We start from the raw sequence: 14,236 nt of genomic DNA, 5'->3' as shown, positions 1-14,236 counted from the left end.
ATGGAGCTGTGGTTCTCATTTCTGTTGAAGAAACAAAATCTTCTTTATAGGACCTTTTACTCGATAGGGTTTCCAGAGGGCTCCACTCTGACTGCTTCCGAGCTGGGGGACATCGCCGTCTTAATTCACATGGTATCCTCGCAACTGAGGAAGAGAAGCCAAAAAGAATCAAAAGCAGAAACAAAACAACTCTGAAAAAGCATTCCTCAAAAGCCCTGTGCATTCAGAAAGGCTTGGTTGGGTTATTTCCAGTTGTACTGTCGAGAAAAGAGCTATTTCTGTCTTTTAACTCTCAAATACAAAGATACTGCTCAGCAGGAATCAAATATTCCTGATTTTCATTTATTTCTTTTTTCATTTTAATTTTGGATTTGGGGGGTACCTCTGCAGCTCTGTTCGACAGAGTATATTGCATGATGCTGAGATCTGGGCTTCTAATGATCCTGTCGCTCAAGTAGCAAACATACTACCCAAAAGGTAGTTTTTCAACCCCCGCTCCTTTTGGAGCCCCCAGTGTTTGTTGTTCCCACCTTTGTGTCTGTGTGGACCCAATGTCTACCTCCCATCTACAAGTGAGAACAGGCAGTATTTTGTTTTCCGTTCCAGCATTAATTCGCTTAGGATAATGGCTTCCAGCTACATCCATGTTGTTGCAAGGAGCATGATTTTGTTCTTGTTTTTTTAATAGTAGAGCACTGATTTATTTTCAAAAGTCAAAAATATGTATTTTTAAATTAGGCCGAGTGTGTTATGATACTCTATTTTTGGGAACAAAAATTTCTGACACTGAGCAAATTCCTACCTCAAAATGTTCTCCATTCAAGCAACAGCTGAAATTGATATTGTAGAGGGGACTTAAACATCTGGTGGGACAGTTTAGATGAGAAAGCATGGCAGTTATTTATTTTTATTTTATTTTTTTGAGACGGAGTCTTGCTCTGTGGCCTAGGCTGGAGTGCAGTGGCGCAATCTCAGCTCACTGCAACCTCTGCCCCCTGGGTTCAGGTGATTCTCCTGCCTCAGCCTCCCAAGTAGCTGGGATTATAGGTGCCTGCCACAATGCCTGGCTAATTTTTGTATTTTAGTAGAGACGGGGTTTCACCACGTTGGCCAGGCTGGTCTCAAACTCCTGACCTCAGGTGAACCACCCACCTCGGCCTCCCAAAGTGCTGGGATTACAGGCGTGAGCCACCATGCCCCACCCAGCATGGCAGTTATTAAGAGCTTGGGGGCTGCAAATACATGTTACAAGTGCCATCTCTCCCTACTCCTGCCCCGACAGGCATTGCTAAGTGATCATAGCAGTTGAGAATACCGGCTTTAGAATCATACTGTCTGAGTTCGTATCCTGGCTCTGTCATTTAACAGCTGCATAACCTTGGGCGGTTTTCTCAATCATGCAGTTCTTCAGTGAGCTCATCAATAAAGGGAGGAGCAGAAGAGTACCTACTACATGTCATGAGGTTAAATGATTTAATATGGCCGAGCACGGTGTCTCATGCCTGTAATCCTAGCACTCTGGGAGGCCAAGGCAGGTGGATCACTTGAGGCCAGGAGTTCAAGACCAGCCTCGCCAACGTGGCGAAACCCTGTCTCTACTACAAATACAAAAATTAACTGGACGTGGTGGTGCATGTCTGTAATCCCAGCTACTTCGGAGGCTGAGGCACGAGAATTGTTTGAGCCTGGAAGGCAGAGGTTGCAGTGAGCCAAGATCATGCCACCGCACTCCAGCCTGGGCAAGAGAGCAAGATTCTGTCTCAAAAAAAACAAAAACAAAAACAAAAACAAAAAAAACAGTGGCTGGATGCAGTGGCTCACACCTGTAATCCCAGCAATTTGGGAGGCTGAGGCAGGAGGATTGCTAGAGCCCAGGAGTTTGAGACCAGCCTGAGCAAAATAGTTAGACCTTGTTTCTACAAAATTAAAAAAAAATTGGCCATGTGTGGTGGTGCATGTTATAGTCCCAGCTCCTTGGGAGGCCGAGGTGAGAGGATGACTTGAGCCCAGGGGGTCGAGGCTGCAGTGAACCATAATCCTGCTTGGGTGACAGAGTGAGACCCTATCTAGATTAAAAAATATATATATATATTAGCTATCATTATTTCCCACTAACCTCATTCTTTTTAAAACAGGGCCTCAGGTGTTTGCTACCTGAATCAGAGTCAACACTCGGTTCTAGTCTTATTGTTATCCCTGGTTTTGATGGACTTTTTTGATCCTCTTGCATTTATGAGAATTTATGATTCTATAACCTTCTAATCCTCTGAACCTCTCTGGGCCTTAGTGTTTTTCGTCAGTAATATGGAACTTATAATATCTACCTACTTTTGCTGGGCGCGGTGGCTCACGCCTGTAATCCCAGCACTTTGGGAGGCCGAGGCGGGTGGATCACCTGAGGTCAGGAGTTTGAGACCAGCCTGGCCAACATGGTGAAACCTCGTCTCTACTAAAAATACAAAAATTAGCTGGGCATGGTGGCATATGCCTGTAATTCCAACTACTCGGGAGGCTGAGGCAAGAGAATCGCTTGAACCTGGGAGGCAGAGGTTACAGTTAGCCGAGATCACGCCACTGCACTCCAGCCTGGGCGACAGAGCAAGACCCTGTCTCAAAAAAAAAAAAAAAAAAAAATATCGACCTGCTTTTCTGGAAGGTAGGATTGTTGTGAAGATTGAATATTCATCAAAAGGCTCCTAAAAACTGTATGACATGAGGAAAATATAAAGGGGTGATCCATGCTGCATTAGCTCGAATGTGTGTTTGCCAGGGCTTGGTCTGCCAGCAGAACCCAATACTGAGTAGAACCTCTCAAAGCAGCCCTTTTACAAATATTATTCAGATTTATGATTTTAGTGTAAATGCCTTTGTGAGCTCATTTTATGGCTAATCACTGGGGTCTGTGGAGAGGAGGGATTCAGAGCAAGTACACTGGAGTTTGACAGGCCCAGGCCAGGCTGCTAGGAGAGGCCAGGCCAGTGTTAGTGGGGAAGGCTGAATATAGGAACTTTCTGGGCATCAAGTCTGACCCCTACAGAACCTTCTGTCAGGTCAGGGACGCCTGCCACTTGAGTTAGAGCCCAGTGCTGAGTGACACTGCAGGACCTGGTTTGATCTCTTGTGTAAAACACAATCATTTAGTATCACTCTGAAGAGCCCGTAGGCATGGGTAAAACATTGTATTTACAGGAAACAGCATACATTAGTGGCTAATAACTCATATGAAGTAAATTTAAAATAAATAATAAAAATTGCCGCAAAGAGTTTAGGCTTAGAGAGCCTGGATTCAATTTCTGGCCCTGCCACTTTTAAGCAATGTGACTGGGACAAGCTCACCTCTTTCTGCTTTAGTTTTTTAATCTGAAAATCAGCATTCTACTATTATTACTACTGCTAATACCATTAGCTAATCTGTGGGTAGGTGTGAAGATTGAACAAAGCAGTTTACGTAAAATGGTTCTCTGGAAGATGGTAAGTGCTCAGAGAAAGGTAACTAATAATCACAATAACTGATATATAATTTGAGCAAAATCATTTCCACTGGCATAATTTACTTTCAGCCAAAGAGTGATCTTAATTATATTTTCATTCTTTTTTTCTCCCGTAGTTCCTAAATCATTTTTCTGTCTTTTGTTAATCCTTCTATTGTTATCTTTTTCATTATATAGAGAAATGATACAGTAGAGTTGTCAGTAGATCAAAGAGTTTGTCTCATTTTACCTATGAAAGCAGAATAAGGAGAAAAAGGAAAAGGATTAAGTGAAAAAAAAAAAAAAGCTCTAAAACTGTATGTCTTAAAAGACCTCATTTTGTGGGTAGGGGTAACTTATAAAGCCAGGGTTGAAAAGACTGGAAAGATATAAACTAAAATTGTACCAAATGTTTGCCAAAAGATCCAAACCAAAACACAAACAGTAATTACTCTTTGTCTTGGGGTTGAGGAAACTTTTTACTTTCTTCTTTTGGTTTATCTGTGTTTTCTAAATTTTATACAATGAATGGATATTGCTTTTACAAAAAAACACTTAAAAATAGTTCTGATGTCTATGGAGTTGCTACCTTTGTTCAGAAAAGCAGGAAACATTCTCGTTACTTGTAACCAATAAAAATAGCCATCTGTAAGCAAGCAAAAATAATTAAAATGCCTCAAACCAAATACCTTAGATATCTGTCTCTGAGACCTGTACATGGGACAGCCTCAGGAATGTCTTGCTGTGCTCCTTGACCCTGAATGAAAAGAATAGTGATGTCCCCCCACACCTTTTTTTTTTTTTGAGATGGAGTTTTGCTCTGTCGCCCAGGCTGGAGAGGCTGGAGGGCAGTGGCGTGATCTCAGCTCCTGCAACCTCCGCCTCCTGGGTTCAAGCAAGTCTCCTGCCTCAGCCTCCCGAGTAGCTAGGATTACAGGAGCCCGCCACCAGGCCTGGCTAATTTTTATATTTTTAGTAGAGATGGCGTTTCACCATGTTGGCCCGTCTGATCTTGAACTCCTGACCTCAGGTGATTCACCCACCTAGGCCTCCCAAAGTGCTGGTATTATAGGCATGAGCCACTGTGCCCGGCCAGCCCCCACACCTTCTTATGTCCCTTACTTAATTCTTGATCCTGCTTTGTAATCCATGTGTGAATCCCACATGAATCTAAGTTCTTCTTAAATCAACATATTTTCCACCTGTACAATGCAGTTGGAAACAACTGTATTAAAATTTGAATTCTGCCAAGCCTAGCAGCCAGTGGGCACAGAGTAGGTCCCACCAGGAGTGATCAAACAGCAGTCATTGGTTCACCCCTAACCAAGACCTTGACTCATCGCAAAGAACCTCTTGAAAGTATGGTGATCCCAGAAGCATCTCGTGTGTGCTTACACAAAGTCCACACTGGCCATGCCCCACTGTGGTCCTAGTGTCCCACAGATCACTGCAGAGCCTGGGCACTCGAGTTTCAAATCCTGGCTGTGGGACTTACCAGCTGTGCAACTTTGGGCAAGATACTTAACCTCTCTGATCTCAGTTTCCTTATCAGTAAAGTGCATACAGTAGTACCTATTTCATAGGGTTGTTGTGCGGATCAAGTGAAGTAATATTGTAAAGTGCCCTGAATAGTGTCTGACACATGGGAAGTACCCACTACATGTTAACTGTGCTCTTAAATACTGGCTAATGCCTCTGCAGCAGCATTTGAGCTTCCACTCACTGTCGCTTAATAGGTTCCTAGCAGCACAAGAAACGAACTTGCATTCTACAAATGAATGAAAAAGACTTTGAATAAAATCTCAGGCAATGTTTCACAGACTACAGTTTTGTCCCTGCAAGCTGCCTGGATGAGATTCTAACGTAGCTTCCCGGGGAAGCATTTTTCCAACAGTAGCCTCCATCTCCTAGACAGCAAGCTGAGCCAAAATTGCAGCCTTTAGAATCTTCGGAGCCGTGAGGGACTCTGACTACAGTGGGTTTTACTCACTCTCCAGTAGTTTTCACACTTTGGGAGCATTAGCATCCCGATGCCCAGGCTATCCTCCAAAAAACAATTAAATCAGGATCCCTGAAGGTGGGACCCAGACATCAGCATTTTTTTAAAGCTTCCCAGACGATTCCCATGGTCAGTCCAGGCTGGGCTGAACTGACCTGCCAAGATCTAAACAAAATGCCAAGGATTTGTGATTTTTCACAGTGGTAACAAATCACAGCTGGTGACCAATTTTTTTAGTTTTTGTTGTTGATGTTATTATTATTATTATTTTTTTTGAAGTCTACCTTTGGCGCCCAGGCTGGAATGCAGTGGGGCGATCTTGGCTTACTGCAACCTCTGCCTCCCAGGTTCAAGGGATTCTCCTGCCTCAGCCTCCCAAGTAGTCCACTTCATTCCTCACCTCTGGGCCTTCACCAGGTGACTGCACCGTCTCCTGTGACCCTGATCTTCACCCCTATTCCCAATCCCTGTCTTGTCCCTCCACTTCAGATTGGTTCCCAAGCCCTCCAGCTGGACCTCCTTCCCACACATCCAAGCACAGTCTGGACTCCACAGGTATACCTGCTGCCTCCCCAAATGAGGTCTCCTTGGCCAGCAAGCCTGTTCCACCCAAACCCAGAGGAAGCCTCGGGGCTCCCTTCCCTCCTTTTCTTTCTTTCTCTTTTTTTTTTTTTTTTTTTTGAGTTGGAGTTTTGCTCTTGTTGCTCAGGCTGGAGTGCAATGGCGCGATCTTGGCTCACCGCAACCTCTGCCTTCCAGGTTCAAGCAATTCTCCTGCCTCAGCCTCCTGAGTAGCTGGGATTACAGGCATACGCCACCACACCTGGCTAATTTTGTATTTTTAGTAGAGACAGGGGTTTCTCCATGTTGGTCAGGCTGGTCTTGAACTCCCGACCTCAGGTGATCTGCCTGCCTCAGCCTCCCAAAGTGCTGGGATTACAGGCATGAGCCACCATGCCCAGCCTCCCCACTTTTCTTTACTTCCCATGCCTGATTAATCCAAGTCTTGTGTCACTTTCCCTCCTCATTTTTTAAAATTACATTTTAACAAAATATTAATTTACTGTAAGGTACAATATCCAATGGCATGCCATCTTTCTGTGTAAGCTTCATTAGCATGGTGGATGACTGTCGAATGCTTGCTCTTGCACCTGTATTTCTTCAGAATTGAATGCCTAGTTCAGTTTTTCCATACTTCTTGCTGCCAGACTGGGACAGAGCAGGGTCACATCTGGGAATCATTGTTGGCAGCAACCATTACACATGAAGAAAGGATCTAAGAGAAAGGAAATGAAAACCTCCAGAATGTGGATCAAGTACAAGTACCCAAACTTTGCAATACATTGTGAAAGGATCCCAAAGTGGTTTAGGGTCAACAAATCGTTAAAGCCTAAATGGTTATCTTTTGGTTTTTTGAGGACAGGAGCCATTTCTAGGTAATTATACAGTTTGTGCTTTGCTCTTAAAGTTTTTTTTTTTTTTTTTTTTTTTTTGAGACAGAATCTCACTCTGTTGCCCAGGCTGGAGTGCAGTGGCGTTATCTCGGCTCACTGCAACCTCTGCCTCCCAGGTTCAAGAGATTTTCCCGCCTCGGCCTCCCGAGTAGCTGGGATTACAGGCACCCACCACCACGCCTGGCTAATTTTTGTATTTTTAGTAGAGACAGGGTTTCACCATGTTGGACTAGACTGGTCTTGAACTCCTGACCTCAGGTGATCTGCCTGCCTTGGCCTCCCAAAGTGCTGGGATTACAGGTGTAAGCCACCATGTCTGGCTGTTTTTATTTATTTATTTTTCAGAGCAGGAGTGGAAGTTTCTTTAAAATCTTTAGAACAGTAAGGAAAGAAAAAAAGGAAGGAAAGTACACTTGGAAGAGGGACAAGCAGGTGACTTGAGAGACCAAGCATGCTTCTTAAATATTTTTAAATCCATCCTTTTTGACACTGCCCTAGCCTAGGCCTCTGTCTTCTGTTGACAGCCATTCCTGGGACATTAGCCTCTGCAGTGTGAACAGGTACAATGTAAAACAGAGTCCCAGGTTTCCTTGCTGCAGACATCTCAGAGCCCTCCATACACTAAAGCACTTTGTGAACCTCCAAGAGGGGTTATTACAGATGATGCCACCCAGGCCTCCCACCCAGTTTTTGAGGAGCGCTTTACAAGACTCATGTTCTACAGTCTTTTCTCTCAAAAAACTTCCTTGCTGGTCTGACTGCCTCTAGTTATGTGACAGCCCCCCTCATTCCCTGCACACTGGCCTCAGTGATCTCCATCTAGAACACATGCTGTCCACACCTTCTCCCATAGGTAGCTCTTCTTCATCTACAGGGTGAACTCCAAGCTTCTTGGCCCAGCAGCTGCATCCTTCAAAAGATCAGGCTTCCTCCCTCCGCAGCCTCATTGTCCTCTTCTTAGGCCTCACCTATACTTCTCCGTAACAACAAACTCCTGCTGATAAAGACATACTCAAGACTAGGTAATTTATAAAGAAAAAAATGTTTAATGGGTTTACAGCTCCACGTGGCTGGGGAGGCCTCACAATCATGGCAGAAGGAGGAAGCTGAAAGGCACTTCTTACATGGTGGCAGACAACAGAGAATGAGCCAAGCAAAAGGGGTTTCCCCTTATAAAACCGTCTGATCTCATGAGACGTATTCACCACCACGAGAACAGTATGGGGGAAACTGCCCCAATGATTCAGGTATCTCCCACAGGGTCCCTCCCACAACATGTGAGAATTATGGGAGCTACAATTCAAGATGAGATTTGGGTGGGGACACAGCCAAACCATATCACCTGGCTTTTTGTTTCTTTTAATTTTATCCCAGGCCTTTGCTGTGTTGCCTTCCTAAAATGCTCTTACCAGTTAACTCTTCCTGAAGAATCTCTCTGAAACATCACCTTCTCCAGAAAGCCTTTCCCGCTCTGCTCCTCCCTTCATGCCTGCTGGGTCAATGTCCCTCCTGTGTGCTGTTGTGGCAGACTAGACATCACCGTGCCCCCTCCCCAAGGTGCTGGTATTTAGTAGTTTTTGAATATTGTCTGCCTCCTCTTACTAGACAGTAAGGTTGTTGTAGCTGGCCCCACCTTCTGTCTTCAGTTTTGTTTTGTTTTGTTTTTTGAGACGAATTCTCACTCTGTCACCCAGGCTGAAGTGCAATGGCACAATCTCAGTTTACTGCAACCTCCGCCTCCTGGGTTCAGGCAATTCTCCTGCCTCAGCCTCCCTAGCAGCTGGGATTACAGGTGTGTACTACCACATCTGGCTAATTTTTGTAGTTTTAGTAGAGACAGTGTTTCACCATGTTGGCCAGGCTGGTCTCGAACTCCTGACCTCAAGTGATCCGCATGCCTCAGCCTCCCAAAGTGCTGGAATTACAGGCGAGAGCCACCGCACCTGGCCCCATCTTCTTCACTTTTTCCATCTTCATCTTTCAATTCCCACATTGGATGTGATGCCTGCACAGAGGCCCTGCACAGATGCCTGCACATGTGCTTCTCAGCAGCCCATTCCCAGGTCCCCTGGGGTGGGGGTCACTTCTGCCACGGCTCGATTCCCAGCAGTTTCATTTCCATAGAGTGGTATTTTCCTGATGTCATCCCTCAAATTTGGGGACTCTTGATTTTTCAGAGTTCCTCAAATGAGTAAGTACAGACTGAAATGTTATTTTTGTTTGGAGAAGTGATTAGGAGCAAGGGCTTTGGAGACTTTCCAGGCAGCCTGGATTTGAATCCTGACTCTTCTCTTACAAACTGTGTGACTTCGGGTGAGTTATTGATTTCCCTCCACCTCAGTTTCATCTCCTGTAAAATAGGGATAACAATCACACCAAAGACCAGGGCAGTGGCTCACGCCTGTAATCCCAGCACTTTGGGAGGCTGAGGTGGGAGGAGCACTTGAGACCAAGGGATTAGAGACTGGCCTGGGCAACATGGGCAAAACCCCATCTCTACCAAAAAAATAAAAAAAAATTAGCCGGGTGTTATGGCGCACCCCTGTAGTCCCAGCTACTTGGGAGGCTGAGGTGGGAGGATCACCTGAGCCTGGGGAGGTCAAGGCTGCAGTGAGCCATGATCATGCCACTCCACTCCAACCTGGGCAACAGAGCAAGACCCTGTCTCCAAAACAAAGACAAAAACAAAACCCACCAAGTCCAGATGGTTGTTGCAAGCATTAAATTAGTTTGTGCATGTTACACAGAGTTACGTCTGGCCGAGAGTGAGTGCTGCGTAGGGTTAGCCAGTCTTGTTACTACATTCAGGACACTGTCCCTCAGATTGCAGGTCTCCTTTCCTCTGAGCTGCTCTTTCTCTGTTCCAATCTCCTCCTAGTTGTGCACACGGCCAGGGGCTCAGCCCTCTGCTCTCTGGCATGAGGCTGACTGTGGCCACAGCATCAGTGTAGGTTTTTCTCACGGCTTCCATAACAAAGTGCCTCAAACTGGGTGGCTTACGACCACAGAAATGAATTCTCTCATACTTCTAGAGGCTGGAAGTCTGAAATCAAAGTGTCGGCAGAGCCGTGCTCCCTCTGAAAGCTCTAAGGCTGACTCCTTCCTTGTTCTCCTGAGCTTCTGGTGGCCTGAAGCGCTTCTTGGCTTCTGGAAGCACAACTCCAGCTCTGCCTCTGTCTTCATGTGGCCTTCTCCTCTGTGTCTCTGTATTTCTTTTTCTGTGCCTTATAAGGACATGCTAATTGGATATAGAGCTGCCCTAATCCAGTAGGATCTCATCTTGAGCCTTACCTTATGATGTCTGCCAAGACCCTATTTCCAAATCAGGACACTATTCAACCAACTACAGTCAGTCTCTGAGTAGGTGTTCTGGACCAGAAAATCCTCCAGGAACCGTGGACATTTTAGAACCACTGGTATGATTTTGTAGTTCTCCTATGTATCGTATAATTTTGTATATTTCCTCAAATTCCAAAAGACCCTAGACACTCAACATAGACCAATACAGCTAAAGACAGAGAAAGATATACATCCCAAGCCATCCAGCCTTACCTTTCTGACTCACTGGTCTGAACCTCAAGAGAGTGAGGAGGACACAGGCAGATGAAGAAAGATACACAGGATGCAAAGACTTAACTCTGCATGCCCAACCTTCCAGCTCCTATCCCTTTCTGTGTTTGCTCAAAATAGGTATCCACCAACCAGGAATCGCTTCCATGTTTGCTCAAGACCCTTTTTTCATAAGAAGGAACAGCAGCTTAAAGAGTGCACTAATTTCACACTTGTAATCTCAGCACTTTTGGAGGCCGAGGTGGGCGGATCATCTGAGGTCAGGAGTTCGAGACCAGCCTGACCAACATGGAGAAACCCCATCTCTACTAAAAATACAAAATTATCCGGGTGTGGTGGCGTATGCCTGTAATCCCAGCTACTCAGGAGGCTGAGGCAGGAAAATCACTTGAACCCGGGAGGCGGAGGTTGTGGTGAGCTGAGATCGTGCCATTGCACTCCAGTCTGGGCAACAAGAGCAAAACTCTGTCTCAAAACAAAACAAAACAAAACAAAACAAAAAAAAAACACTAATTTGCCCAAGGCCTCTCAACTAGAAGCCACTAAGCTGGGACACGAATTCCTGTTGCCATTCTCTTAACTACTATATTATACTGCTTCCCTCACTTAATGGCCCTAAGTCTCAATTTCCTTTTCTATAAGACCAGAACTGTCAATGGCTCCTAGCCCACAGGTGTTTGTGAAAATTAAATGGCATAGCATATGTCAGGTCCTGGCAACCAGCAAGCACGCAGGAGGCACCGGTGTTTGGCAGGCGTCGCTTCTCCTTCCTTAGTCTCAGATTCCCATTTCAGGCATGCAGCTCTTACCCCAGGGATGACTGGCATTTGAAAGGACTTTCAATGATCCTGATGAAATCCTGCAGTAAACGACTGAGACCCATGAAAAAAAATGCCCTGTGAGCTTGGACAAGTTCCTCCACCCCCTGGGCCTGTTTTGTCCATGTTAGGATGTCCTCTGTTTACCTGGAAGAGTTATGGGTGGATTAAAGGAGAGAGGGAAGAATGGAGCCAGCCCAGGGCTTGCTACAGAACAGGCTGGCGAGAGCTGCAGCGTCTCTGTGCTCTGTGATCACGGCAAGGCAGGAGGAATTCTAGTTTCATTTAACTAAAATAAGAGAATTAGGAAGATTATTTTCCACAGCAACTAAAAATGAGAGACTGTTGAAAGAACTTGCACTGGGTAGTCCAGAGAACCAAGTGTTTATGTGAATGCACCTGTCTAAAAATGAGGGCTTCTCAGGGATCAAGAGAGACCCAAGCCATTTCCATTTTGGGGGGCTTCTGGTATTTTAAGGGGAAAAAACAAGACTGAAAGAATAATACTAAAGCAGGGTTGCATATATTGCTGCATGTCTTGTGTTACATTTAACAAATGTCAATACAAAAAGCTGACTAAACATAACTCTGCTAATCATAGGGCAGTTACTAGATCTATGTAATTACAGAAATCTTAATTAGTGCACTGCAGGCAGCGTTGGCAGGTAATGGGACACAAACTGTTTTCAAGCCTCTCACGGGCCGTCTTGGAGAAAATGCCAACAGTGGCCGATGTCCGGGGTGGGGGTGGCCGTGGATGGGCTCCAGTCCCGGGCACCACCTATCCCGGGACCAGAGCGGCGGGGCTGGATGGGGCGGGGACTGGGAGGTGGCGCGGCCCGGCCCCGGCCCCACCTGTGGACGCCCCGGGCCAGGGAGAGCGGGCGCCGGGGTTCGCCCTGTGTCGCGTGGCAGGCCCGGCTGCGTCCACCGCTGCCGAGTTCAGAGCCGCGCACCGCCCGCCGCCGCAGGTCGGGTTCCCAGCGCTACTCCCAAGCCACCGCTCAGCCATGAAGATGCATTTCTGTATCCCGGTGTCCCAGCAGCGGTCCGATGCGCTGGGGGGCCGCTACGTGGTGCGCCCAGGGCTGGGGTCAGGGTGGGCAGGGAGGGGGCCGGTGGCAATGCTCACTTATCCCTCTGCTCACCCGGGACGGGGTGTCTGTGTGTTTGCAGCTGTACTCCGTGTACCTGGACGGGTTCCTCTTCTGCAGGGTGCGCTACAGCCAGCTGCACGGTTGGAACGAACAGGTGAGCAGGTTGGAGGCGGATACAAGCCCATCCACTGAGACAGGTGGAGAAAGCTGTCCCCAAAGCGCTCTGTTCCTCTGACTCTGGCAAGACACTGGGCGTTTCAGGGCCTCGGGCTTCCTATTGTGAAACAGGGTCCTGGTAACGATGAACTGAATTGCTTGGCATACAGTTGGATGAATGCATGCTGCGGCTGCTGGTCGCCTAGAGCTGTGAGATGAGGGAAGCGGGCGCAGGTGATTCTTCCAAGCCCCTCGCAGCCGCAGCCGGGTGATCCCCGCTATCCCGGCCTGGCAGGGCGCTGGGGCTATGCTGGGCCCCATTTCAGTGCCCGCTGTTCCCCAGGACAATGCCTCCGTCCAAAATTAGGAAACTGGGTCTAGATCAAGGCCTAGAGTCTTTGGAGTCTTGTACATGGGTATTTAATCTCCTTTGTCTCCAGAGTTTCTTAAGTTTGACCTCTTTAAAAAGGTGTGTCTCTAGTTTTGTTTTCGAATGGCCATGAGGCTTCAAGTACTGGCAGGCTGGGAACCAGGGAACATGACTTACCAAGCTAGGATAGTTTCTCACCCTGCTGTCTTGACAGTATTTTCTCTGGGAGGCAGACTGATTTATTAGTCTGCTCTAATGGGTTTCATTGTTCTTATAAGGAGGTGTTATAAATCTTCAAAATGGATTAGAGAAGTAAATGAAAGTTTAGAAATAAACTTTACCCTCCTCCTCCACTCCCCCAGGAATAGTGCTTTTTGTTTTTTTTGTTTTAGATTTTAGGTTATAAAGAGCACATACCTAACAAAAACAAAAGTACAGGCCAGGCACTGTGGCTCATGCTTGTAATCCCAATACTTTGGGAGACTGAGGCGGGAGGATTACTTGAGTCCCAGAGTTTGAGACCAGCCTGGGCAACATAGCCGAGACCTCGTCTCTATTAAAAAAAAAAAAAAAAAAAAAGTGTAGAGAAAACAGAAAAAACTTGCCCAGAGGCAACAGCTGTTTTTGTTTGTTTGTTTGTTTGTTTGTTTTGAGAGAGTTTTTCAGACAGTCTCTGGGTTTCTAGTGAGTTAGATACACCATGTTTCATTTAACCATCTTCTGTTGACCGACAGCTTAGTTTGTTTTTTCTGCTGTTGAAATTGTCACTGTAGCAAGCCTTCTTGCTCATACATCATAGGGCATTGGAAAAGTCCATTTTCAAGGTGTGATTAAGTATCTTTGGAGTCAACTAAGAACAGTTGTAATGTGGTTACTAGTTAATTTGAGTGGTCATCTTTGTATTACTAGTGCTGTGACCCAGTAGGTCCTTAGGAACGATTGTCAAATGATTGAATGAAGAATGGCATAGATTCAGACTTCTGGAAGATAAGAAGCTACTTGTGACTGAAACACATGGGGAATTGTGAGGACTGCAGAGGCAGGGATCTCAAAGGAAGAGAAAGGATGAGTGTCTTAGGCATTGGCAGGGGGAAGCAGGGTATCCTCTCCTACCCTCCTCTGTCTTCCTGCAGCTTGAGGTGGGGAAGGGGCGGGAGCAGAGCAGTAGGCAGCAAGAGAGTCTGTGACTGATCAACTGCGTCCTGGCTGATCACCTCACCTCTCCTCTGATCTTCAATTTTCTCATCAGAAATAATAAGCAAATGGGTCCTTATGGATGTCAGCCTCACAGTGTGCTTGTGA

General features: G+C 46.2%; 1 protein-coding gene across 2 annotated transcripts in view; it reads left to right on the top strand.

Moving 5' to 3' along the window:
* Positions 1-12,321: 12,321 nt before the first annotated feature.
* Positions 12,322-14,236, top strand: part of SNX31 (sorting nexin 31) — a 76,771-nt gene continuing 74,856 nt past the window's right edge. The window contains exons 1-2 of one of the 2 annotated variants that reach the window (XM_002819332.6): positions 12,322-12,387; positions 12,488-12,562. In XM_002819332.6, coding sequence (XP_002819378.3) covers positions 12,322-12,387; positions 12,488-12,562 — 141 coding nt within the window. Of the gene's footprint in view, positions 12,388-12,487; positions 12,563-14,236 lie in introns of those variants that run through there. The other variant, XM_063726466.1, reaches the window with a different exon arrangement.

This window comes from Pongo abelii, chromosome 7 (assembly GCF_028885655.2).
Source record: "Pongo abelii isolate AG06213 chromosome 7, NHGRI_mPonAbe1-v2.0_pri, whole genome shotgun sequence".
NCBI lineage: Eukaryota > Metazoa > Chordata > Mammalia > Primates > Hominidae > Pongo > Pongo abelii.
Note: the sequence above shows the minus strand (reverse complement) of the source record. Positions and strands in the feature narration are given on the sequence as shown.